Source organism: Coccinella septempunctata, chromosome 5 (assembly GCF_907165205.1).
Source record: "Coccinella septempunctata chromosome 5, icCocSept1.1, whole genome shotgun sequence".
NCBI classification, from domain to species: Eukaryota; Metazoa; Arthropoda; class Insecta; order Coleoptera; family Coccinellidae; genus Coccinella; species Coccinella septempunctata.
Genome location: NC_058193.1, coordinates 4,363,525 through 4,389,824, shown reverse-complemented (window position 1 = coordinate 4,389,824; position 26,300 = coordinate 4,363,525). Strand labels below are relative to the sequence as shown.

The window sequence follows — 26,300 nt, the reverse complement described above, 5'->3', positions numbered from 1 at the left end:
AATGATATTTTTTGAAACTCAGTGACGTTTTGAACCGTTTTACTTTTAGTAACCAGTTACGCAAAGTAAAATATTTCGCAACTGATGATAAAACGATATTTGCTTTCATAGTTACGGGGTAGATATCCAATAATTTCCGTCCCTACCGATTAAGGAATCTCCGAGAGAAGCTTCTGAAGACGTTTTTGGTACTTTTAATTTGAATTCATAGTAACATCCTATTCAAAATCCGAAAAAATATTGTGTGAAACACGTTGGGAAAAACTATTTTCCGAATTTCACTATCTTTTGCGCAACGAGCGAAGCGAGATGAAAAGATGAGATGAGCAGAAAGAAATACGCTAATTACAAAAAATAATTGTTTTCCCAACTGGTTGCACAAATAACTATTTTATCATCAATGACCTATTACTTTCAATAATCAAAAGTAATAATTCTCTTCTTCACACTTGGGAAATTCATGGCCCACTAACAGTAAATCTTCATTATGTGATGTTTTAGTGTTTTTTAGCATTTCTGAACATCATACCTATATAATGTTATACATCATTTTGAAAGAAAAAAAAATAACGAAATCAACGAAGTAATGAAATACAGGGTGTTCCATCGAAAAAAAATATAGCTTTGTGTCGTATCTTCAAAATCATACCCAGACGAAAAATATTGAGAACACCCCTGGATTCTACGCAGAATTCTGTATCAGACGCAGTCTTCATCTCAGCATTATTCCTAGTAACTTCGGAGATAAAGGAAGGGGCCGAAAAGTATCAATTTCCAAAATCGCCCTGCATCTCATGAACGGAAACAGTTATGCAGAATCTGATTAGGTTCCACAAAAAAGTGGGACAGGAACGTGAAAACCGCAAGACTCTATCTTGAATAACAAGCGAGAAACCTGGATGTCTAACCCAAATGGGATGCACTCAGAGAAAACCAACGAGACTGTCAACTAGACCCTTGAATTTGTCAGATGTTATGAATGATATGTCATCTCTTTCTATTCTGTTGAAGTTGTATAAGTCTGTCCTTGTTGCACATCAACCTAAACCTTGCCTCAGATGGCGCTACGTTCAGCTGCTGGAGACTCTTATTTTTCGTCAAATAATTAAAGAAAAAGAAGAAAAGGACTTGCGCAATGGACGTATTCGGAAAATCGTGGAACGTCTTGGAGTACCCGAAAAATTCCTAGCAGTGTGTAAAAGCATTCATACCAACAACACCGCTAGAATACAGCATAATGGCTCCACAACCGACCATTTCTCAACCAACTCCGGAATAAAACAAGGCTGCGTATTAGCGCCTTTACTGTTCAATATTTCCGCCATAGCTGTATCGGTAATTGCAGACATGAGTATGCCCGTAAGAGGTGTTGGGATAAGATTCAGATTTGATGGAGGCCTGTTTAACCTGAAGCGCCTCAGAGCAAAAACCCGTACCAAGTTCATCACGGAACTTCAATATGCAGACGACTGTTTACTCATCGCTTGCAGCTCAGAGGATTTACAGATAATATTGGCCACCTGTAAACATATAAACGAAACTTTAGGCCTTAGACTCAATATCGACGAAACCAAAATCCTGGTAAGTCCGCCAGAAAGCCTTCAAACAGATATCAGCCTGGAGAATGAAACTCTAGAACAGGTGGAGCAGTATATTTGCTGAGATATAACATAAAGTTGTGTTTTTTCTTATAGAAACAGTCGTTTGAAATGACCTAGAAGGAATCGCCATTTTTTTTTCCGTTTAAGAAATGTATCATACTTCATACATCGCCCTCAGATTCGTCCAGATATTAAGAAAAATATAGTTTGTTTGTGAATTTTGAATGATGCAGTATTACGTAGGTTGAATCACAGAATAACATGTCTCTACGCATGGTTTAATTATCATTTTGCGTTTGAATACTTGATTAAATCCTCCATGGTTTGATCTCGGTTTAGAACAACTGTCAATTATTACTTATTAGAAGTCATTATTTGCGACATATCCGAAAATTACGAGAAATATGATATGTTAAAATGTTTTATTTTGGCGCATGAGGATAATAGGGCAGCAAGTGATATGCATATTTCCATCTTTACCCCGAACGTAATCAACCGAATGTTAGGTATTTCAAACAGTTGGCAGATAAGTTCGCTGTGTTTAGTTCTTTAAGAAGCCACGTTCGAGTAAATGAGAAAAAACAACCAAGATGATATAACATGATATATAAAATAATAAAACGTTTTAACATTTCATATTTCTCGTAATTTTCGAATATTTTCATAAGGCCGCCAATAATGACTTCGAATTCTAAGAACTGACAGTTGTTCTAAATCGAGATCATACCATAGAGGATTGAATCAAGTATTCAAAAGCAAACAATAATTAAATTAAACCATGCGTAGAGACATATTATTTTGTTATTCAGCCTACTTAATACTCAATCATTTAAAATTCACATACAAACTATATTTTTCATAATATCTGAACGAATCTGAAGGCGATGTATGATGTATGATACATTTCTGAAACGGAAAAAAAAATGGCGATTCTCTCTAAGTCATTTCAAACGACCCTTTCCATAAGAAGAAACACAACTTTATGTTATAGCTCAGCAAATATACCTGTTGGAAAAAATAGTACGCCACTGGATTTCTGTCGAAAAAGTGTCTGTATAATGTTTTCATTTCAACATCCTAGCACAAATAGGAACGGAGATAATGACCAAAGTTGAAATCGCCCAAATTTAAATTTTGGCCTATAACTTGAAAACAAAAGAAGATAGAGGAATGCTGTTGATGGCATTATTAGTTTCTCGAAAAAAGACGACATGAATGGCACATTTTTCTCTATCTCGTTGGGTTGAAAAGTTGTAGTTCGGGTATCACCAATTTTGCCAACCTGTACATGTAACGGACAGTTCATTGGATAAAGCAGCCTATGCATCGGAAACCAAATTTCCAAAATTCTCTTTTTATGATTGACGTTTTGTGGATCACAAGTAATGGGGTACTTTTCATATAGATCAAGGAACCCTATAATGGTGTCATTGCTCCAGTTTTTAGTCATTTTCCCTAAAAAAAAACAATAATAATTGACAATAAGATATATTATTAAATTCAATGCAGTATTAACCATGCACGACGATACGACGTACTTTACAAAAAAACAAAAGCTTCCTTAATAACGAACTACAAACCATTGTGTCGTCTTGCATGGTTAATACTGCCGTGAATTTAATAATATCTCTTATTGTCAGTTATTACTGTATTTTTTAAGCGAAAATGACTGAAAACTGGAGCAATGACACCATTATAGGGTTCCTTAATCTATATGAAAAGTACACCATCATTTGGGATCCACAAAAACAAAACGTCAATCATAAAAATAGAAATTTGGATTCAGATGCATGAGCTGCTATACCCAATGAAATGTCCGTTACATGTACAATTGAAGCTGTAAAGAAGCACGCTTGTTCAACGTTCGCCTTCCCACTTGCCTCGTGTGTATGGTCGTCGGTGCACGAATATTGAGAATATGCCAACGTTTCCAAAAAACGTTCGTTCAAAAGCTGGCCAAGGCTTGCCATGCCGTCTGTAGCCGCTTTAATAAGTGGCGCTAACTCTCTGTAACTTTAACTCGGATATCTCGCATTTTTAACAAATGGCAGACCTAATTGGCGGCTATTTTTTCACAGACAGGCATATATCATCATTGAAGCAGATTGACACCATAAGGCGATGTAAGATAACTACATAATTCGGACTGGCAGAAATCTACACCTTCAGTATACCTTGGTCGGCACGTTCTCCTAGGTATACTGAAGGTGTAGATATCTGCCAGTCCGAATTATGTATATATCATCATATTACCTGCTTACACCTTGCTGCGAGGTAGTTGCGGCCGAGTCTGCAACGGCAGCTACGGAATTGAGTATTCTTTACATGCATTGTTATGATGTGAATGATATTTTATTTTAAAACGAAGTGAACAAAATTTTTCTTGGAATATTGATTAACATTGATTCAATTAAAATTACTTGCGGCCACTTTTGACAGGCTGCGGTGTTATCAGTGTATTCTCCTATCCATAAACGTATGTAAAAATGTGGGTTTAACTCAATACGTAACGAACTTAGTGATTTGCAGCGTGCTGTATTTTGTAAGGGAGCATCAATTAATTATCTTATCTTATCTTACGGCGTTTTCTATTGGTAAAACTAGTGCTGCACTGGATCACAGAACCTCAAATACGAATTAGGATATCTTTAAATATATGCTCTGTTTTTATAATATGCACTCAATAAGCACTAGTTTTACTAATGGAATTTACTATTACAGTGAATTCCATTGAAAGAACTAGCTTCATATCCTTTGGAATGATTCTAGTGACATCAAAATATGCACTCGCACTGCACTAGTTTTACCAATAGAAAACGCTATTAAATAACTGTATATCATCAAGGGCTTCAAGCATGAACTTATTCACATCCTAACCTATTAAACACATTCGGTTTTTTGGGTCTATGACCATCATTTTTTCTCTTCAGAAATGCTCGGAGTTTTGGATACTTAGAAATATCTATATGTTCCTCTATAAAAAGGGTAGACTTCAATATCGAATATTCACACCATAAGCATGATGGGGATTTAAATGAAGCACGCCAAAAATAAGGTTTCTGGGACTGCCGTCTTGCTTTGGCACCAATTCTCAAGGGATTTTTATGATGCTTCATATTTCGACTTTTCCGGTAGTACAGATAAAAAAGCAATATTCGCTTATTCTTCTATATTTGAAATATCCATTTGCTCCATACAGAATCGAACAATTCGACTTCTTCCAACTTTTTGCAACGAATTCTCAACTTGACGTTTTTGATACAATGAAAACTCTAGCAATGGATCACGACTGCCGCGGATGCCATAATTTAATGAGAATGCTATCGAATGTGATGATAAGGAAAATCAAAAAATATATCTAGCATCCTTATGAGGAGAGACTTAAAATTTTGAAGCTTGACTCGTTTAGTGATCGTAAAATGCGTGGTGATCTTATAGTGACTTACCGGATTCTGCATGGTTTTATTGGTGGCAACCTGGACAACATCTTCACGCTAAATAAAAATAACCTTCGTGGCCACCAATACAAGCTTTACCATGAAGTGTTCCGAACTCGTGCGAGACAGTTTTTTCTACCGAATTGCGTGTTCGCGGAGTGGAACTCACTACCAGCCAGTATTGTTTGCGCTGAGAGTGTAAACTCTTTTAAAAACAGATTAGACTCATTGTAGTTTCTATGTGCATAGGATTGCTAAATTTTGTTGCTTTATTTTGTTTTTGTTTTTATCTTCTGAAGTGTCATTTCTTTTCATTTTGTATGAGGCTACGGCCTCTTCTCTATTTCCTTTATAATAATAATAATAATAATCTTCTTGTTACAGTATGTAAGTATATTAACCAGTATCGAACTTTTTTTGTCTCGACTGGTAAATGTTACTTAAATCCCTTCGTATAATTAACTATTTATATCCACAATTTTATGGCAGAAAGGAGGGAGACAAATTTTTTTTTATGAATAATGATATTCTGCGAAAAAAAAATTTGAATTCCCTATTCAATAAGGCAACATGCCTTGAAAAGAACTTGAAATAAAGCTCAATTCGATGACCCACTGAAGACTAAGTAATTTTTATTTGAAACATTTTTTGATCCAGGTTCTTCCCAAGTAAGTTCAGTGGGTCTTTCAAAATGGGTCACTATGTAGATATTTTAATGAAAAGATAATATTCAGAATGCTTTTGATTTGATTTTGATTATCGATTTAAAACAAATCAAGCGTTGATTTCCAGTTAAGCTCAGTGAAACCCCGCATTAATATGTCTATAGATATCCATCAACTCACCACTGTATAATCTGCTGCTATAAATGCTTGTTCAGCACCTATGAACATCATGATAGGCAAGAGAAGTAACTGAAATGGATTCCGCAGATGCTTGCAGGTAACAGCCAATAATTTCCAGGATGAAATTCTAATGGTATCTCCATTCTTCCTTTTTGTGTATCTGGAAATTATGTCAGGATTTTCATATTGTCTAGAAAAATTGTTATGAACTTGTAGGGTAGTTTTCAAACCTACCCCCTCATTTTAAAATAATTCTTTTAGTTCTCATTCCTGAGTAATTATGTTTTTGAATTAATTTTCCGAGAAATCTTTTCAAATTTCCAATTCAGGATTCCGATATCGTTCGGAATTGTAAACATAACGCACTGTTTTTATTCCGTTTTCAGTCTGAAAAACGATGCCGCACTGTATAAAACATCCTGAATTAGAAGATAACCGAGTGTTTTGTTCGCTAGCACAGATAAGTAGAAATTAAGACGTCTTCATCGACGCATATTTTACCGAATTTCGACTGTCGGGGCACATCTGATTTCCGCACCCTTCCCCCCTGTGGGTATAAAATCAGATGTTCCCCCGCAGGCCACTGCACTTACGATTTATTTCACTTGCTATTCACTTACGATTTACATACGCTTGACTTACGATTTACTTCACTTATGACTTGCTATTCACTTGTTACGAGAACTTGCTTAGTGCCGTCCGCCGAATTAATCAGAAGATTGCTTTTTAGTTTTTTTTTAACCAATAGAGTTCCAATTTTCTTTTTCTTTCTTTTCTTATTCACCGCATTTGGCGCGATTCTTTCTGTTTTGCGAGTGTAAGTGGCCGAATATAGCCCAGAGGTAAGACGACACTCCGTTTTTTTTTATTATTCACTGTTGGAACTTCAGCTCCTATCTCCACTACTCCTATGCCACAGTCTGAGTTTCACCCCTATTGTCATTAAAGTACCCTGCTGGTGTGGATACCCGGGGGGTACCGAAGGCACTTTGGGGTGGCTCACCCTTTCCTCATTTTCTTTTTTTTATTTCTTCCCCGTGTTCACCCCAACGGTTAGGGAGGCACTCTGCTGGTGTGGATACCCGGGGAGTGCCGTACGCGCCTAAGGGTGAGCCGTCGTAGTTTTGTGTCGTCATTCTTTACTCCTAACCTGGCTGAAGTCCGATATTTGTCCGTTAAGTGTGCGTCTTAGGTACTGGCTGGCGAAAAAGTCCGTAAACCCCCGTATATCGTTTGAGATCGGATCCTGTTTCATTCCGTCCGTTTTGCCCTGTAAATTCACTGATCTCGAGTCTTTCACTGTACGAATTTTATAATAGTGCCATTTGTGTTTCCTTCTATGAGTCGACAAATATAATTTGTGTGCGTTGATTTTGACTTTCACTGGTTGTCGCTAACATCCCAGACACCGAGGAACCTTGTCTTCGGCTAGTAGCTACCAGGGTAGGTTTGCTATTTTCCATTAAAGAATAGCTGGCGCTCGAGTACACCAAGGAAAAGGCGTTACAAACTCCAAAGATTTTCATTCGATGAGAAAAATAGGGAATTGTGTTTTTTCGAAATATAAATAACTTTTTCATCGGACCATATTATATCAACTTATATTCTCAAATTTCAAAATCGTGACGAGACTGAAAGAGGACACACTTGAAAATCACTAGTTGAAAGAAGAACAGAGGGGGGTAAAATATGAAAAGGGAAGATCATGTTCTGGAGTGGACTGCGAGTGCCGGTCGAAGCATCGGAAAAGAAAAAAACATTGAAATCTGCCGTTGAAATGGGTTTTCCATGTGGATTTGCTTCTTACCAATCGAATTTTCGCTGAAAGAAGTGTAAATATTTCGGTAAAATAAACTGGGTGAATTTTGAGAACGGCTAGCAAATGCTCGACGAAAGATTAGAGAAAATACTAAAAATGATTAAAAGATACCAGTTAAGGCTACAACCCCTTTCTTCAATTCTCACATTTAAATATAAAAAAATTCCTCTACAATTTCATGAGAAAATGATGTCCCTTTCCTTATGGTATTTATTTTTTTAAATCCCTGTCCTTAAGGATTCCAAAATAAATTTTTGGATAAACTCCAGCTGTGAAGAGTGTTAGTTCGAAAGAACCGATTTATCATGGAGATGAGAAAGCACTCTCCATATCTAATGCAACTGCGATGCCGTCTCTATTGAGGTGCAGCGAGTTTTCTATGTGGGTTTGGAGAGTTATGTTATCCATAATAATAATTTTCAATTATAACAAAATACTTGTAGAATATGTTGTAATTTTATATACCTACAGCGAAGTGCGTCACCGCTAGGTGTTCCACTACCTGACCTTGAGAGTGGACGTTGACTAATGTACACCCTCAATACTAAATCATATCCAATTATGAGCCATTACAAAACTCTCTCATCTGGTCTGAGGTCTGATATTTTTTGCTTCGTACAAGAAGTCGAAATTTTTGTTCCATAATAGTCCAACAAGAACATATTCCAGAATATTCATGAAAATCGTTACATCACCTGATGGAGGTCTATAAACACTCAACACACAGTAAGTGATTTTATCTACCTTGATCTTGACACCACATAGTTCACACTACATTTCCACTTAGAATTTGCTAACATTCAGAGGATAAACATCCTAGCGAACACAAACATCCCTGGGATGTTTTGGAATGTTTCGAAAATGTTGGCATGAGAATGTGTTTTTGAAACGTAATATTCACTTCCCAAAGAGGTCTCCAAAGGCTATTGGAAATCTTTATTTGTTCTGATCTGTGCCATCTGTGGCATTTCTTCGTCTACCTACTGAGAGGTACTGGCGAGTTGAAAATAATGTGAACGTGTGGATATCTTCTCTAGACACCGCGTAATTTGCCTTGGGAGGTATATTCCAGATAAACAATATACAATTCACGTTTTTCATATTGCCGCCATTTCCATTTTCCTCGTAGTTTGGACTGTGGACAGTTCGGAATTGAAAGTTGATTGGTGATAAGTATAATATTAACTACTTCTGTGTTGGTTCTGGTTGTGAATTAAGGATCGATCTCTTCATTGTAACCAAATAATATTAATTAGTAAGTATTACATGAATTGTATGTATAGTATAATGTACAGAAACATAACCTCAAAAGAATCCACGCTGCGTGGTTAAGTTTATTTGTGTATTTGGGACTTTTAGAGATCATTGTAATTTGGTTGGAATAATCGAATAATATGGAAGGTTATTATAATTATTCAAGAAATATCTTTTTAAAATCTAAAGCCATATCATCGAGGATTTCAACATATTTCGATAATCTATCTCTGCCGTTGTTATTCCGATTACTCTTCCGACGATGATGATAATCATTCATCATTTTTGAATAACAAAATAATTCAAATCGTCCCAGAAAAATTCTTGTTTTTGAAAACTGCTTCATATTGCTCTATCTTTGAATACCAGTAAAAATAAATAAAATCAAGTTTCGTTAATCAACCTGTTCAGGAGGACCTATATCACAAATCTTCCAGATCCTTTTATTATTATTATTTTTATGAATTCGATAAGAGCCAAGGCTAATACCTATAAGGGCTCAGAAAATTAAACTTTAAACCATGTCACACTGTGATGAACATTATTACAAAAAAAAACAAAAAAGAAACAGAAAACAACAAAAATCATCCAAATAGCAGAAGAACAACCCAGAAGAAACACTAAACCTGAAACAGTCCACTCCACGAGTCCAAATAAACGAATTCACACTAGGCGCTTTCACTACACTTGATGGAAGTGCATTCCAAACCTGAAAAATTCTGTTCGGTAAAAAGCACTGCCGCGGGATAGTCTTGAAATTTTCCTTATGGAGCTTGTAATGGTGGCCTCTATGGTTATTGGTGCCTGAACACGTTTGAAGTGTTCACTCCGTACAAAAGTTTGTTTACAGCTCTGTATGCTATTATCAGGTCTCCTCTCTCCCGACGTTTCTCGAAAGTGCTCCAACCAAAGATCTGCAATCTACCAAGATAATCCGGGCGAGATCGGCCATAGAAAACACGAGGAAGCCCTTCGTTGGACGGACTCCAGTAACTCAGCATCACCTCTCAAATTGGGATACCAAAGAGGACCTGCAAACTCCATGATTGGTTGGATAAATTACATCCAGCTCACCTCGAAACGTCGAAGCGAGTAGACGTGATGAATGATACCAGTGCGATACGTCATTTTTCAAAGAGAAAGTGGAAGAGAAAGTCGAAGTGAAAGTTTACACTAGCGAAGCTACGGAATTTCTGATTCCGTCTGTGAAGTTTGTTTAGGTTGTATACGTGTGTGTGTTATCGAAATTTAAATTCGTTAAAATTTTCGAAGTTGTTGTTCATCCCCAGAGTCCAGATCGGTGTAGATCGTTGGTTCTGCAGAAAGCATCAGGTGAGCTAATTTTTCGTATCTTTCTCCTGATTTTTCTCATAGCGTAGAAAATTTTTGATGAGTCGTTTTGTTTTTATGCACGAGATATATTTTTCTTTTTTGTCTTGAAAAATTTTATTACAAATTGCTTTGAGTAGCATAGTAATTATTAATTAGATTTTAAAATGTCTGACCATTCGGTCTGCGATTCCGTAATGAAAGAAGACGCCCTAGGAATTGCTTGTGTCGTGTCCGAACACGATATTTTGAGAAAGGAGAACGCAAGTTTGAAAGCGAGGGTGAATGAGCTAGATAGATGCGTAGTTGAGATTAAAAATCTCAGGGAGAGGCTCGTGTTGCAGGAGGGAAATAAGGAAAGTCCTTACTCCAAAGCACTCAAACACAACATTGTTTTGAAAAATGTCGAAGAAGTGACCTAACCGGTTCAAAAACTGAAGATGGAAGTGGTCAAAACCCCTCAAAACAAAAGTTCCCCACCCGCCAAAGAGTGAGAAAGGATAGTTCCTCGTCCAATGAAGACTCGAACAAAAAAAGAGTCTTGAAAACCCCAGCCCAACAGAAAACCACTCCAGAGGAGGAGAGGAAAGAAAATATCCCCCCAGTCACGCTGAGAGTTATGTCAGAATGGACGTCAATTTCCAACGCGTTAATGCGAAACGGCATTAACTATAGCAGAGCGACAACTGTGAAGGACGGAATTAGGGTCGTCTCACAAACCACCGAAGACCACAGAAGGATGACGGACTTCCTTTTTAAAATGAATAGGGAGTTTTACACTCTTTAACGGGAGTAAGAGAAGAAAATCTACGCGGTAGTGAGATATCTACCGCTGGATGCAGATATCCCGACGATCCTTGACGACCTCAAGGATCAAGGGATCGTCGATGCTGAGGTCATAAGGATGACCTCAAATATAACAAAGAGGCCGATGCCCTTATTGCTGGTTAAAACCCAGAATAAGGGTATCTTCGAGGTGAGAAGGCTCTACAACATGAACTGTGTTGTTGAACCTAAGAGAAGGAAGACCGGGCCTGGATAATGTTATCGCTGTCAGCGATATGGACATGCCCAAAGTAAATGCACTTTTCCATGGAGGTGCGTGAAATGCTCCGGTAATCACATCTCCAAGGAGTGTACGCTTACCAGGGAGAACGAGAAGCGAAGTGCTTCTTGTGTTCTCTGTGGAGAGCAAGGACATCCAACCAGCTACAAGGGATGTAGCGAATGGAAATTGGTCACTAAAAAGACCAAAAAGGCCAAGATCGAACCAAACCAGCTCGAGGCCAACACAAAATACTCCGAAGCCAGCCCAAAACTCTTCAGAAGTGAAGAAAACCCAGAAAACTGCAGTCAAAGAGACGAAGAAACCAGAGAAAAAGACGGAAAAGGCAAAAACCGTCAAAAAAGCCGAAACCAGGAAAGGAATTTCTGGAATCATTGAGGAACTGGATAAGTTCACGAAAAACCTCTTCAGCACGATGATGCAGAATCTGGAGAAAGAGATTGAGAAGAAGTTGCAGCAAATTATTAAGAATATTTAATGGCTGATACGACGATAAAGAACAATCTCATAATCGTCTCTTGAAACGTTGAAGGATTGAGAGCCCGCAGACCCGAATTCGAAGAACTGATTGAAGAGAAGAGACCGGATGTCATAGCTCCCCAAGAAACAAGACTTAAGCCCAACGTTCGGATAGCATTTCCCAATTACGATTTCTACAGAAATGATAGACCTAATAGCACAGGTGGCGTTGCTATACTGGCTAGAAGGAATATGGATCACCATTTCGACCAAATATTCAATGGTCAAGAAGTAGAAGCAATATCGATTATTGTGAATACCAATCGAGGACAAGTGAAGATTATTTCAACTTATAAATCACCGGATAAGGACATACTGGAAGAGGATCTAAAAATGCAACTAGAAAGAAGACACCCGAAAATCATAATTTGTGATCTTAACTGCAAATCGCAGGAATGGAACAGTAGGGTGGAAAATACCAACGGGAGAAAACTGAAGATTTATGCTGAAAAACTTAGTGCAGTTGTGATAGGATCTGATATACCGACCTACATACCAAGAGTAAATGGACTACCCGATGTACTGGACATTGTGGTAATGAAAGACATCATTGAAGATATCATCATTGAAACAATAGAAGACGGAACTTCAGACCACAATCCCATAGAATTCATAGTGGGACATGGCCCAAGAAACGAAGAAGATACACAAACCAAGGATCGCACAGACTGGGAGAAATATAAGAATTTATTTCAGGAGAAAATCACTGAAATTCCCCAAATAAAGACCCGGGATGAATTAGATGAAGCAGTTGAAAAATTGGAAATCCAAATAAAAAAAGCCTATGAAGAAAGCACCAAAAGAATAAGGAAACCAATTCCGAAACATTCACATGGTGATACGCCAAGGGATATAAAGGAACTTATAAAAACGAACAGAAGACTCAGAAAAATCTACAAAACAACAAAAAGAGAAGAAGACAAGAAGAAACTGAATAAGCATAGTCAGATATTGAAAAATGTTTTAACAGAACTGCATAATAACAGATGGTACCAGAGATTAAGTGAACTGAATACAATAGATCACTCGGCTTGAAAAATGCAAAAACGCTTACGATGAGAACGGACAGTTATACCTCCACTGCATGGAGCAAACGGGATGGTATATCCGAGACTTGAAAAAGCCGAAGCACTTGCTGACTCAATTGAGAGAGAAGCCAGAATAAACTACAGAAATGATGATGACAATGAAGATCTAGAAGAAGAAGTGGAGGCAAACGAAGAACTGATGATGGAACCACCGGAAACCGAAATCATTCCAAAACCGGCTTCACCAACAGAGATCAAAGAGATCATAATGAAATTGAAAAACAGGAAAGCGCCGGAAGAAGATAGGATAACGTATTATATGTTGAAGAAATTGCCTAGAAAAGGAATAGCAGCCTTGACGAATATTATAAACGGAATGATGAGGACCGAATACTACCCAAAGAAATGGAAAACTGCAGAAATGATAGTTTTCAACAAGCCTGGAAAGGAACGAAAATTTTCTCAAAATTATAGACCAATCAGCCTACTATCAGCACTAGGGAAAATCGTCGAGAAGGTTATCGCTAAAAGGCTGAATGAGGAAACAGAAATGTTGAAGATAATTCCACCCGAACAATTTGGATTTCGACGAGAGCATTTGACTGAACTCCAATTGCTACGGCTCATAGAATACGTCACCGAAGGAATGCAGACCAAACAGGCCACAGGATTAGTTCTGATGGATATCGAGAGAGCTTTTGATAGAGTATGGCACGAAGGCCTAATCTACAAGATGAAAAAAGCAGGATATTCCACCAAGCCATGCAAGATTATAAGGAACTGAGGAATAGAAACTTTTATGTGAAGAAAGATGGATCAACCTCTCAAACCAGACAATTGGAAGCGGGAGTGCCTCAAGGATCAGTACTTGGACCTCTGCTTTACGTAATATACGTTTATGATATCCCGAAGAATGCTAGAAATATGCTGACCTTGTACGCAGATGACACAGGAGTAGCGTTCAGACATCGACGCCCAGAGATCATACACCAGAGACTGCAGGAAGCCATTGATGAATTACTCAAATGGTGCATCAAATGGTGCATCGAATGGAAAATCCAAATCAATGGAAGAAAGACTCAAGCAATATTACTGCAAAAGAGAAGATTGAGGATGGAAGAAAACCTTGAAGTTGATGGAGAAGAGGTTGAATGGAAAAATGAAGCAACATACCTAGGAGTGAAGCTTGACAGAGGACTTACATGGAAAAACCACATCAAATGTGCAGTTGATAAAACAAAAGCCGCAATGAGTAGACTTTATCCACTTATAGGCAGAAGAAGTCATATGAATAAGAACATCAAGTTGACGATGATTCAAACTATCGCGCGACCACAACTCACTTATGGATCGGCGGCATGGGGCTTCGCAGCCAAGACCCACATCAAGAGAATACAGGCCACTGAGAATAAACTCCTTAGAATGGCGATGGATGTACCCTGGTTTGTTAGGAACAAACAAATCTACAAGGACTTGAAATGGGAACCAGTTACAGAATTTATGAAGAGAAAGGAAATGATATTCGACAAAGCCAAATAACATCCAAATGAGGAACTACGAAGATTAGTCGAGTACGAACCAACTGAAGAAGCTAGAAGGTCAAGAACCTACCACCGAAGACCGAGAGATCAGTTGACGATTTTAAGTAACCAAAGAAGAGCTCAACCTACATATAAAAGCTATAGGCAGCATACAACTATCAACATGACTATGATCGTGTGAGAGTCCAGAAACCATAAGAGTTAACTGGTTAATAGGCAAAATGGCCGGAACCTATGAAGAAGCAGTTAAGGGTTTTTAGTGGGTCTCGAGCTCAAGAGAGTGAGAATCCCCATACTGTTTCCCCTCAGGAGAGGGTGTGTTCGTCTGTCTTGCAGATTTTCTCCCTGCTACACCAAAAGAGAAGGATTACATCCGTTAAAAGCTCTCGAAATTAGGAAAGTGACTTGTTTAGCTTCTGATGCAATGCGCTGAATATGCTTACTTCAACTGAAATCTCGGGAAACGATTACACCCAGGTCGTTATGCTCAACCACTCTTCTCAAAGGCTGGCCAGCTGAAAAATACCAGCTGAACAATAAACATGCTGAGGGTTATTCCTACCAACATGTAGCACCTCACATTTATGGATGTTCAGTGGCAGCAACCAATCATTACACCAGTCCGAAATTATATTCAAATCTCTTTGAATTGTAGCAGAACTGGTGACAGGGTTGTTGTAAATATTCGTGTCGTCTGCGTATTGAGAGCATGAAGATTTCATCAGATATGGGAGATCGGCAGTATAGTGCAAGAAGAGCAAAGGTCCCAAAACAGAACCCTGCACTCCGCCAGCAACAGGTGAATCAGCTGTTGTGCCACTCGAAAATTTCACATTGAACTCTCTTGAAGTCAAAAAAGACTGTATCCACAAAAGCAAGTCCCCCTCTATACCAAAATGCCGAGCCTTTGCAAGTAGTCTTCGAGGCACCCGATCGAACGCCCTGGAAAAATCAAGATATATGAAATCAACCGCCTTCCCCACATCCACAGCTCTAGTCCAATCATTGACACATGTAAGAAGATTGGTCAACACAGACCTGGCAGGGAGAAAACCATGCTGACAATCTGGAATAATACTGTTTCCCAACAAAAAATCGAGCATCTGGTAAGCAATAATACTTTCACAAACCTTCGACGCAACACAAGTTAAACTAATTGGGCGGTAGTTGGATACTGAAAGTTTGTCCCCTTTTTTAAAAACAGGCGTTACTGTAGCTTTGAGCCATGGGCCAGGGAGAATATGAGACCGCAATGACTCAAGGTAAATCATCGATAGAGGAACCGACAGAGAGACCGAGCAAGACTTCAACAATCCATTGGAGAGGCCATCAGGTCCAGGAGCTAAACCAACCTGAAGAAGATCAAGTTGTTTCTTTACCGTTTCTGGCGAAAATGATTTCTCACTTAAGTGGAAATAAGAATAAGATACAATGATAATAATCTTTATTGGCCTCCTTTCGGAAGTGATGATATTTGAAGAATGAGGAATTAATGAAAATTTAAGAATTCTATGTACGGAATTTCTCGTAAACTTTCGATTATAATTCCAACGAACGAGGTCGTTTGCAATTGTCTGAAGAGAAAAGTTTTCATAACCCAATTTCCATTCCTTCAATTAATTGAGGTCCACCCGTCCTCCATTAAATTCAATTTACGACTAACTTTTTCTGTTTCGTTCCGACCGTAACAGATTTATAGCGTAAAAAACCTTGCATCCCCCGAAGCATGAACTGAAACGTTGGGGATTTAAGCTTTCAGTGAGACCATATAACAAAAAACCGAGCATCTATTGGAAATTGTAAACAACCATTTTTTTCTCATCTTCCGTTACTCTGATCGACTGACCCAGACTCTTTCACGTTCAGGACATTCAACTGAATGAAATATATCTTCTTTATGTAAATTAAACATTCAATTGAAATACCCAAATAACCATTCACCTCATTTCTTTTGTAAAGAAAATCAGTTCCTCCCATGAAATATAAAAATGAAGTTTATTTCTAATTGAAAAAGAATGTCAAATATATATTATGTATGCCAATCTTGCCGATTGAAATCTGAAGAACTCATCAGGAAAGGCCATATTAGCTCAGAAACAGATCTCAACTAATTCCAATAAAGGATTATCCAATAAGGCATCTTCTAATAAAACCCTAGATGTCTAATAATGACTTGGTCCACCAGATTACTTCATGTTGAAATAAATCTATTTAACAGAAGACGAGGGTGAGATCACGAAGTCCGAAAGGTATCTGGATCTCACCTAATATCGCCATATTTGACGGTGGTAACACTCATGTCTTGAACTTCCTTCATTATTAATTTATAATAGATTCTAATTATTCGGGGTGTCTTCCTAAAATACTGAAAGACCACCCTGTTATTCCAGTTCCCCAGATTGATTGATTATATCATTGGAAATAGTTATTTTCCTATCAAGTGCGGAAAGTGATACTTGCCCGCACGAAACTGCCGTTGCCCGAACGATGCGAAGCAGAGTTCGGGTAAGCAGTTGAGTGCGGGCAAGACACTTTCCGCAAGAGTTAGGAACAATATTTTTTCTACAAGCGCTTGAAATATATAAATGTATCCATTTCACGAAACATATCATATCTCATTTGATTAATTCATATATAATGACAGACGTAATTCTGCATGTCGTAACTATGGGTTTCTCATCGTTGACGTTCTGTGCATAGAAACATGATAGAATTTAATTTACTCTATAATATTTGCGTGCGGGAAAAACCCCTGCTAATCCAAGAAATAGCAGGCGTTTTTCCCGCACCATTGGGGAAAGTGACTCTTTGCAACTTGGAATGCGTGCGGGAAAAAGGTTGAACGCGCACGCTTGTAGAAAAATTTATATACCTTAGATTTATTCATCTCGTTTATTCGTATTTTCCAAGGTGAGATTATGTTGTTTGTCTCGGCTCGGTGTTGTGAAGAAGGAACTAATATCAAACTTCTTGATTTCTACTATGACTATCATGATAATCCCTTCATGGTTATTCATTTTGTACTATACCTACTTAAATGGTTATTCACCGCTATGTCGTATTAGATGTTTATCGGGATCTAATCATAACAATTTTTGCCGAAAAGTTGCATGTTGGGATTTTCAACAATGAACCTTTTTTCCTGAAATATTTTCACATTCCTTATTTTTTCTACTTATAGCAAGGGAACATCGCCAAAAAGACGAACCACACCTGTCTTCAGGGGGATAGTGTGGGCTTTCTTACTCTCCTGAGCTCGAGAACCAGTAAAACATTAACCTTTGCGTCTTCATTGTTTCCGGCCATTTGCTTATAAACCTTTGGTCTCCCAATCGATTCATTTCTTCTGGCACACTATCCTGCTGGGGTTTATGTGTTTGTCCTGTGTTTTCATTTCATGGAATTTTTCAATTAATCTCTCTCCAATTGATCTCTCGGTGATCTTTTGTATATTCTGATTCATCCTTTGTCTTCCCCTACGTCGTAGTCCATTAGACTCCTGAGGTCTTGATTTTTTGTTGTTTCGAATAATTTCTCTGCTTTTCTCTTCATAAATTCGGTGATGCTTTTCCACTTGAAATCTCGATAAATCTTTCTCTACCTGACAAACTCAAGCACAGCTTGTTTTCTGTGTCCTGAAGTCTTTCGATATGGCTTCAGGCCGCGAACCCCTATGGCTCCTTCTACCTAAGGGGAGAGTCTATTCATCGCTGCTTTAACTTTATGGATGGCTTGCTTGATATGACTCTTTCAAATTAGTCTTTTGACTAGGGTATTACCATATTAAGTTTAATCTTTCCTTTCATTTGTTTTGTCGACGGCTTTGATGACTTCTGGTATGCGATTCCAGTATTTTCGGTGTAAAGCGTTAGCATAGTTCTTGGATTATTCGGAACCTATATCGTGAATGTACATGTTGAACAGTATTGGACCAATTATTTACCCGTGATGCACTGTCGTTTCAATATATCTGATTGTTAGGCATTTGGCATTTTCATTCCACCTTCAGGTGAAATCTTCTGTTTTTCAGATTCAGATTCAGTTTGATCGAATATCCAGCACATCTCATCTTATACCTATATTAATCTTTCAGGCCACACTCTGTCATCATGTGAGTCATTCTATGAGTCTAATTAATTGTTGCTCCGTTGAATGGTCTCTTCTCAGTCCGAACTGCTCTGCTGGTATGAGGTTCAAGTGTTCAGTTTCTTCAGTTACCTTCCTGAATCTTTCGATAACCTTTCCTAGCACTGACAACAGACTTATCGGTCTGCAATATTGTGGAAATTTTTATCTCTTCGAATGTTGAAGGTTATGACTTCTTCTGTTTTCCATTTTTTTTTATCTCTTTCGAATGTTGAAGGTTATGACTTCTTCTGTTTTCCATTTTTTTGAGTAGTGTTCATTATTCCGTTTGCAATATTTGTGAGAACAATTATACCTTTTCTGTGTATTTTCTTCAACACAACTTCGTTGTTTATCGCTTCCGGGAGCCTTTCTCTCCTTCAAGCTTCTGAATATCTTTTTGATTACTGTTGGTGGACTTGATTTTTTTGAACATCTATTTATGGTTCATTTCTTTTTTATTCGATGTACACAACCAGTTCTTCTAAATCTTCATTTTCATAGCCACTTCTGTAATTTATTCGCTTGCTGAGAAACTTTCTCGATATGGAGTGAGCGGTTCTGCCAGACAGTCCACTTAGCAAGGAATCCATCATTTTCTGAAATTTGGCGGGAATACAAGCTATTCCAAATGTAGCTCTAGTGTAACGGAACAATCCCTTATGGGTTGAAATAGTTACAAAATTTTTCGACTTCTCATCTAAGCAAACTTGTGTGTAAGCATTTGCCAAGTCAAGTTTGGTGTATTCTACTCCGCCCTGTAGAGTAACAAATAATTCCTCAATTCGAGGAAGCGGATATTGATCAACCTCAATATAGGCATTTAAAGTAACCTTAAAATCACCACATATCCGAACGGAACCATCTTTTTTTAATACAGGAACAATAAGTGTTCCCCCATGGGCTATAATCAACAGGTTCCAAAACATCCAAATCAATCAATCTATTAAGTCCACCTCAACCTTTTCCCTAATTGCGAAAGGAAGAGGGCGAGCACAGCAAAATTTTGGTGTAACATCATCTGTTTTTAAATTTATTGAAATAGAACCCGTGGTAAATTTGCCCAAACCAGGCTCAACGGCTCAAAAACAAACTTAAATTTATCAACGAGATATTTCAAATCTGAAGTAAATTCAATAAAATGAGTATTGGAAATATTCAAATCAAACAAGCTGAAAAAATCACGTCCCAATAGAGGAGGACCTGTAGCATTTTCAACCACGTATATGTCCAAATTACGTTGTTTGTACAATCAAACATACCAAATGGAATAATGTGATTTCCATTATACAAATTGAAAATTTTATCTGTTTTCAAATTTATATTTAGAAAAATTTTCGAAATTATACCCCTCGGAAATCACAGTGAAACTAGAACCAGTGTCTAAATTGAAAATATGAGAAATTTCATCTATAGAGTCATTCGGGGTAACTGAGCGCAGTGGGTAAGTGTGCGTAGTGCGTATATCTCGACTATGCAATGTATGAAAGAGGGGTTCATTTGGGTGAAGCAAGGGCGCAGAATAGCCATATTAGTTTTTCATAGGAGTGCGCCGTGCTACGTTTCTTTAACTTTTAATTTGCAATCAGTCAAATTCACTAGTTTTTTTGTTAATTTTTAGCATCTCTGCACATTCTGCCAGGTCCAAATTCCGAGTCCCTCAGTGTTAAACAATATCTTATTCGATCATGGGCATATTAATCTGAATCTATAATAAAAAATGTAAGGTTCTCTTAGCTGCTCAACTCTATAAGAACGTCAATTTAAATTTTGGCTTACTGGGGAAAGTGTGAGCGGGTAAGTGTGGGCATAGATTCATTATATGGGCTTTAGTTCAGTGAGGAATGAATTATGACATTGTTGATTTTCTTGGTTAAGACTCGATCAATATTGTCCTATTTGTTCAGAAAAATATGAAGAGCCACCAACAGGGGAATGTATCAAGTGTTGTGTTCACCAAGAATTGTGGCACGAACAATAATGCACTGCTTGTAAAAAAGCGCTTCTGTTTTGACAATAAACAGCATTTCTCTAATATTGTAACATTTTGATGACATTATTTGGTAATTTGTTTTGATTGTGTGGTTCACTAAGCACTGCGTTCACTTACCCCGTGAGGGTGCGCACACTTACCCGCAATACGGGGCATGTGAACGCACTCCGACTTTCTCTATTAAATTCTTTTTGCGGAAAGAAAACGTTTTTGTTTGTTTGCTTTTTGATGTTTTCTTATAGATTAGAAAATTCTCTTTCTTATGAATATGTTTTAATTTTCCTAGCTTCAAAATTTGAAACAGAGTATGGCTTGAAAGGAAAACGTGCGCATAGTTGCCCCGAATGACTCTAACAATTTCAACTAAAATCGGTCTAGTATTTGAATCTAAACTAAATAATGAATTTTCCTCAATCGATTCTAAGTAATTTCGAGATCCTCGGTGAGAATTTTTCTTTTCATAACACATTGGTGCTAGATGTTCCTTTTTGTTACAATTATGACAAATATAATTTCTGAAAGAACACGTATCTGGTGTGTGATTCCGTCTACCACATACGGTGCATTTTGCGAACTTGTCAGAGTGAGAAAACTGCTGTGACAATGTAGTTTTCCTGCCTTGTTGCGATGAAAATGCTCGCGCTCCTGCTGCGCCACTAGTTGAAGAACCATTCCGGATGGATTATTCTTTCTATTGGAGGTAGAAAAATGTAATTCCGTTTCTATCTTCATAAAATTTTCTGAATTACAACTTGAAGACGTTGGTTGAACTACTTATTTGATGATAGCTACTTCCACTGCTTCTTCAAAGGTTATGGTTTTCTTCTCCTCCATCAGCCTATCTTGCACTGGACCTTTATTATAAGCCACAATGAAAATATCACGCAATAACACTTTCATTTCGTTCGTTTCGAATTGGCATGGAGCCACCTACTTTTTATTCGTGCGACCCATTCTTTAGGTGATTCATTCTGGAATTTTTTTGCGTTATAAAATTTGCATCTTGAACCAAAAACACTGCAACTCGGTTTGTAATACTCTGTGATTCCATCGGATAAGTCCTTGAAAGTTTTCGTTTCAGGTTCATCCGGAATACAAAGGTTGAAAAGTAATCTATAAGCATCTTCACTTAAAATGTTCAACAATATTGCACTTTTGCGATTTGCGTCCTCAATCTGATTTGCAACAAAATAAGATTGTAACCTTTTCTTGGACCATTCCGAATTTGCGGGGTCGAATTCACGCAAATCTCCGACGTAGTCCGTCGCCATGTTTCTCAGAGTTCTGACTGAGAGGTAGAAAAACTATTGTTTATGTTGTATCGGGGTTTACTTGAAAATCCTCGTCAATACTTGTTATGTTTGGAATGTCAATTCCAGTTTAAAATATAGAAAATTGTATTTCGTAACTTGAACTTTAATTCTGTAAATAAGATATACAAATACTCTTCGCCATGTGGTATAATTTGATACTGATTTGGTTTCGTTAATTGGCACATGAAATACGAGAATCTTATTCTAGTGCGCATGAAAAAATTTTCAGTCATGAGCAAAGAATTTGAGGTTATTATAGAATATACTTCAGATTCCAAGTTAACTTTTGGCAATCATATGTTTGATGTAATTAATAGATGCATGAAATTGCTAGGATTCATTCAGCATAATAGTAAGTCCTTCACTGTTGAAATGTTGAGATTAATATACTACTCATTTGTTAGCAGCATTGTTGGGTATGCTTTAACTGTGTGGTCGCCATCTTATGTCACCAATATTGCAGTTCTTGAGCGGATTCAGAATAGGTTTATACGTATGTGCGCATTCAAACTTGGCATTTCATCTCGGCGGATTGATTACATATATAATATATTGCACTGAGATCTTTTCATCGCTTGCCCTCATTGGAATCTAGGAGATCTTTTGTTTGTGTTCAAGTTGTTAAATGGATTTATTGATTGACCTGATTTGTTGTACAAGTTCATCCTTAATGAACAATGAATGAATAAATAAAATGTACAAGGAAGGTTTGAAGAAGCACGCTTGTTCAACGTTCGCCTTCCCAATTGTCTCGAAAAGATTGGCAAGATAGTCGTGTGGTCATCGGTGCAGGACTAGTGAGAATATGCCAACGTTTTCACAAACAATAAGGATGCGTCGGGTGCATACCACCCGACGATATGAATATCAACAAGTGTTACGTTCCGAATTGAACTAGCCAATTTGCCATCGTCAAGGCCCCAAATGGAGTACGCTCCACCGAAGAAAAGCAGATGCTGACCATGGTTTCGGCCTCATTTGGCCTCATCAGAGCAACATAGCATTTTTCTACGGTGGAGAACGTTTGGAATTGATGGAACTTTATTCAATATTGGCATGTTCTACTGGGTACTATACATTTACCCAGAGCGCCACCCAATATGAAACGTCGTCCGATTCAATCCCCTCCAGAATAGAAGATCATCGAAGTTTCTCCAACTCACTCTCCTCAGTAATTGCAGATGCCAAAAAGAACTTCAAATCCAAGCTTATACTTTCAAAGAACAATAAAAAATTCTTTAAATACGTGAGATCAGCCCTTTATTCTAAAGTCGACATACCGTTGGTTCTTAATTCTAACAACACTCCTTGCTCCGGCCCCGAGGAGACAGCGGACGTGCTGGCTGAAACCTTTGCAGCCTCTTTCACAAGGGGGACCCACCAACTTCCACCATTGAACTTCGACAGGAATTTCTGGAAATAACCGAGTCTACTTTCCGCAGTCGTTGAAGCCCACTTTTCAGCTCTCAACGTTAACTCTTCTCCTGGTGCCGATGGTATTTCTGCTAGAGTACTAAAGGAGTGTGCCCGACCTCTTTCCTATCTTCTTTCTATAATATACGCACGTTCTCTAGAAACATCTCGTGTGATCCTGCCTGGCGTAATGCACTTGTAACTCCAATTTACAAAAAAGGAGATGAACATAACGCAGAAAATTATCGTCCAATTAGTCTGGCCTCGGTTGTGGCGAAGGTATGGGAGAAAATTATATCGAAAAGTGTCCTCCAGTTTGCAGTTAGCAGCAACCTTATTCCACAGTGTCAACATGGCTTCCTCACTGGCAAATCAGTCATTACTAACCTGCTTGAATGCATTTATTTCTGGTCTGAGATAAAGCTTCCCCAGTTGACATTGTTGACCTTGATTTCTCTAGAGCATTTGACCGTGTTCCACATGATCTTCTTCTGCACAAGCTCGAACATCTTGGAATCGGTGGCCTCCTTTTTTCTTGGATTAAAGCTTTTCTAATCAATCGATCCTTTCAAGTTCGTGTCGATATATATGTCTCTTCGGCAAAACCTGTTGGAAGTGGAGTTCCGCAGGTCTCTGTTTTGGATCCACTGTTTTTCCTCCTGTACATCTCCCGATCTACCTAGGATCTTCAAATCTCGGTGTTCTCAATTTGCCGATGATACCATATTGTTTGGGAATCCCAACGTGGCAGCTCGTCTGATTCAAGAAGACTTGGAGAAATTGAACCGTTGGTGCCGAAAGTGGAGGTTACCTCTTAACTATGAGAAGAGTGTTGTTCTGCACTTGGGTGCTCACAATCCTCGCCGTCAGTACTTCCTTATCAACAAACCCATCGCTACTTGTAGTAGTCATGCCGACCTTGGTGTTATTGTGACGGAGAACCTAAGTTGGTCCGACCACATTCTCCATACGGTGAGCAAGGCCAAAAGAGCCTTGTTCAAGATTCAGAAAATTTTTGGTGGGTGTGATCCCTCTACTTGTGGTGTTGAGAGTTTCCTTTCTTTACTTTGTATTTCACTTTTTTGGTGCATTTTTAATATGCTTATTTTTTTTTGTAAGTTTATAGGCTAAGCCTCAACTCTTCACCATTGTATAATAATGATTAAATCAATGAAAATTACTTGCGGCCACTTTTGACAGGCTATGGTGATATCAGTATATTTTCCTATCCAACTTATTCCCTTTCCAACGTATGTAAAAATGGGTGTTTGACTTAATATTTATCAATATATAATTTTTTGTTGTAAATTAGCAGATATATATGTAGATTAATTATATTATGTACACTATCTGTAAAGGCTCAGTGAATGCTGTTTTGGGTGTTTGTTCACCTGTGTGCATTCTTGTTTGTAAATAAATAAATAAATAAATAAATAAATACGTAATGAACGTAGTGATTTTGCAGCGGGATCTCAGACTATTAGAGGTATTTGATTATCACATTTCGTTAAACGAAAAAATTCAAATAATTGAGTGAAATACCTGTCCGATCTATATTACTGAATTCATCACAAGTTAGAAACTTGCATCGTAAAACTGTGAAAATAGGTGAAAACATGTAACCAAGTAATTACCTTTTCATCGAATCTAGCCCAATTCCGATTATTAGTGATGCTAGTAACATGCATACCAAATAAATGCCGGAAATAAGTCTGATTTTGGAATCCTGTGGTTTCTGCAAGTTTGGATTTGCAGTTTTGTTCAGTTCAGCTAGGCAGAATTTGGCGCCACATATTTCATCACTTCCCAATTCAGAAAGAGTCTCAGTGAATACACTGGTAATATTTTGAAGGGTCCCATTATCCGATAGAATAGGAGCCGGTTCGCCAGATGATAGCACTGAAAGAAATTAAGAAGTATTTTACAATCTAGGATCTATTCTTTATGTCATTCGATAAATTTTCTGCACTAGGAAAATTCCAATTGTTCATTTGATCGAGATTGTTGTTGGAACTTGCTACTTTTTCAAGTATTGTAAAATAAATGAACAAAATCCTTCACACAGTTGATAGACTAATCTAACTGCAAAAAAAAAATTATCCATATAAATGTACAAAAACACTAAGATCTGGTCTTTATCCCAAGATAACACACAACAACTTTACTTCAATTTTATTGGAAAAAAATATTTCCTATTTCCTTAGATTCTTTTAAATTTTGACCATACGCAATTCCAAGTTTACTGCAGATACCAAAAAGTACCAACTACAACTTTTGTTACCCTTTGCATATACTTCAATCAAATAGGAATGTATAACCTTATTTTTTACTTAACAACTGTGAATTCCCCCAGTGAGTAACAACTGTAACTCTTTGTAGAAGATGTCTGACTTTTACGCTCATGACACCAGAAACAGGCTCAATATTAGAAAGGAATATGTCAGACTCAGCAGATACCAGCGTGGCCCGGACTTCTGCGCTGCTACTCTATTCAACAAACTTCGTGTTGGTGTGAGAAATCTGCCGATCAGGAAATTCAGGAAGAAAATAACAGATCTCTTGCTATAGAAAACCCTCTACACTGTAGATGAGTTCAAGGGCATGATAATTTCAGAGACCGATTTTGAGTGAATTTCAAAATTTCTGATGTTTTTATATTTCCCATTTTCTATTTATTATAAGTATGTGTTAGTTCGATTATATGAATGAGTTTGTATTTCTATGTATTAGGAACTTGAAATACTGTTTTATCATATGTTTTTAATGACCTGTGAAAGCATAAGTGATATGCAATTCATCAATGAATCTCTCTCTGTCTCTCAATCACAAATCTGCTTGAGAGTCTGAATATTTGGAATATCCGTTGATGAAGATATTCCAATGAATGTAATCTTCCTATAATTTGCTAAGTCATTTTAAACAGAGGACTGCTGCTCGAGGTGAATCACTTGGTATACTCGAGGAGGATTGAGGCTGTCCTATTAAATCGTGAGTTCTCGGTGAGGCTTGGTGATTTC

At 37.7% G+C, this 26,300-nt stretch overlaps 1 protein-coding gene across 3 annotated transcripts in view; it reads right to left on the bottom strand.

Moving 5' to 3' along the window:
- LOC123313066 (UNC93-like protein) overlaps window positions 1-26,300 on the bottom strand; it is a 270,739-nt gene that overhangs the window by 23,029 nt on the left and 221,410 nt on the right. For all 3 annotated transcript variants that reach the window (XM_044897761.1, XM_044897760.1, XM_044897762.1), the window contains 2 exons: window positions 24,918-25,182; window positions 5,884-6,043 (listed from right to left, as the gene is read on the bottom strand). In XM_044897761.1, the coding sequence (XP_044753696.1) occupies window positions 5,884-6,043; window positions 24,918-25,182 (425 nt within the window). The remainder of the gene's footprint in view (window positions 1-5,883; window positions 6,044-24,917; window positions 25,183-26,300) is intronic.